Source organism: Gregarina niphandrodes, assembly GCF_000223845.1.
Source record: "Gregarina niphandrodes unplaced genomic scaffold scaffold00005, whole genome shotgun sequence".
NCBI lineage: Eukaryota > Apicomplexa > Conoidasida > Eugregarinorida > Gregarinidae > Gregarina > Gregarina niphandrodes.
In genome coordinates, this window is record NW_011645776.1 from 48,075 (window position 1) to 50,325 (window position 2,251).

Here is a 2,251-nt window from a genome sequence, read left to right on the forward strand (position 1 = left end):
ACGTATTTCAACATCGTCGGGAAACGCAACTCCAGAAGTGCGTCCACTCTCACAGCCTCCGGCCGCATTAAAGGCAACTCACCTGAGTACCTCGCGTCAGCTCCTATCAACGCCATCACTGGTGCTAGCCCTGTCGCTGGGTGAGGGATGTTGTTGTGCGCAAGCACAGCAGAACTCACAGCCTCGCGCAACTCCGAACCACTCCGAACATCCGCTCCATGCAAAGCCTTCGATATTCCACGGTGACTCGACTCGTTAACACCGTTCCCTTGTGGTCGGGATGGCGCAGTCACATATAACCTGCACTTCCAGCACTTCTGAACCAGGTCAAAGAACTCTCCTTTGAATTCAGTGCCCCCGTCAACCAACACAGCCAGCGGTGCTCCGAAGTACCTATACCAACAGTCTCTAAACAACTCCGCTACTGTTGACGCTCTCGTGTCAGTAACAACTGACACGAGAGCGTCAACAGTAGCAGAGAACAACGACCACCTTGCTAGCTTTCCTTTGGTAGAGTTAGCCAAATACAACAGGTTCTGGTGATCAGTCCTGATGGTAAACGGCGCAGCGCAAAAGTAATCCTGCCACCTCTCTACGAAGAATCTTACGGAATCACAGTGTATTCGAATGTGCCCCTATGCGACACAAACGCAGTAAACTGTCGGCCAAAATACGGAGTGATCCAGGGAGAACCCGGCCAGGGAGAACCCGAGGGAGAACACGACCAGGGAGAACCCCCAAGATGGACCGTACGTCATAACTGAAAATCTATATAATAGCTGAGCCTTATCGGCGCCCATAAGTCACACTTATTTATAAGAAAAAGAAAGATCCCGCTCTCCAACTTTGGCGGTATTTGCCGCCGGATAACTTCACATGTCATGCTGGCCAGCAGGGGGCGGTGCCCCGTGGGGCATGTCTCTTGTCATCTTGGGCATCTCTCTTGTCATTTTAGGCATCGCTCCGGTCGGGTGAGGTACATCTCTCGTAGCATGCTGGGTCGGCATGCCAATCGGGGAATCCCCAATCAGGGTCTTCGGGGTCATATGAGGTGTTCCGCCGTTTCCGTTTCCGTTTCCGTTTCCTGACATTCTGTTAAGACGATCTGTAAACAAACTAATTGATGACAATTTATTTGCGACAGGGGGTTGCCTTATGCGACGCACCGAGCCCTTCTACATCCGACTTCAAGACACTCCAAACGGCCAACGTCAAACGGCCGCCCGTCACTGCATTTGCCTACCACCCGCACCCGATCCGAGAAGAACCTTCATGAAGACTGAGCGAGCGAGTCGTTAAAAAAACAATTCATTGATCTGTGAACCCCGAACTGGGAATCGAACCCGCGACCGCAACATACCTAATCAGTTGATGGGTGCTGGTTGTGCTGGCAACGATGTTTGGTGCCAGGACCCATGGTTCCATTTCGCACCATTGGCCACGGCACCAAACGTCGGTGCCAGCGTAATCAACGAGTTCATGTCTCAACTGATCCACCACGTCGTCCGTGATGTATTCGGGTCGTAAGCATCAGTCGTAAACATGGGTCGTTATCCGTAAGCATCATTCTAGGCGATGGCACCAACTTTTCGCTCACTCAAATGCGACTTCCACAAGCCACCCAACCTGCAACCCTCGTCACGACCTGCGCCACACTACAGGGATATAATTGCACGATGAATTCACTCCAAAAAATACGAGCACTCCAAATTCATTCGGAGACCGGCCATCTCGTGCCAGTGCACGAGCCTTTGTACGCAGTGTGCGAGCTGGTGAGTGTGCGAGTTGGTGAGTGTGTGAGCTGGTGGGAGGACCGAGAAGTTCATGCCGGCAGACAACCACACGTCGTTCACGTGCCGGTTCGTACAGTGGTGGAATAATTGGGGTAGATTTGTTAAGAAGAGAGCAAGCAAACGAGGTGGTCGATGGAAGTGTTTTGGGAGTGCTAGTCGATGGCAACAGGAGCGGCTTATTTTGCACAGAGTTGGATTTGCTCTAAGTCGCGGCGTCGACCAAAATACGGAGTGATCCAGGGAGAACACGGTCAGGGAGAACCCGACCAGGGAGAACCCGATTAGGGAGAACCCGACCAGGGAGAACCCGGCAAGGGAGAACCCGACAAGGGAGAACACGGCCAGGGAGAACCCGACCACGGAGAACTTGATTAGGGAGAACCGTTTCCTCAGTACCAAGCTCCTCTTCAGTCATCATGCCCGTCGACACGTATTTCAACATCGTCGGGAAACGCAAC

At 52.6% G+C, this 2,251-nt stretch overlaps 1 protein-coding gene across 1 annotated transcript; it reads right to left on the reverse strand.

Annotated features, from left to right (window-relative positions):
• Positions 1–90: 90 nt before the first annotated feature.
• GNI_036480 (integrase core domain protein) lies at positions 91–424 on the reverse strand (the record flags this gene model as incomplete). Its single annotated transcript, XM_011131010.1, has 1 exon — positions 91–424. A coding segment is annotated over one exon (334 nt), but the record flags the coding sequence as incomplete, so codon positions are not given.
• Positions 425–2,251: the final 1,827 nt, after the last annotated feature.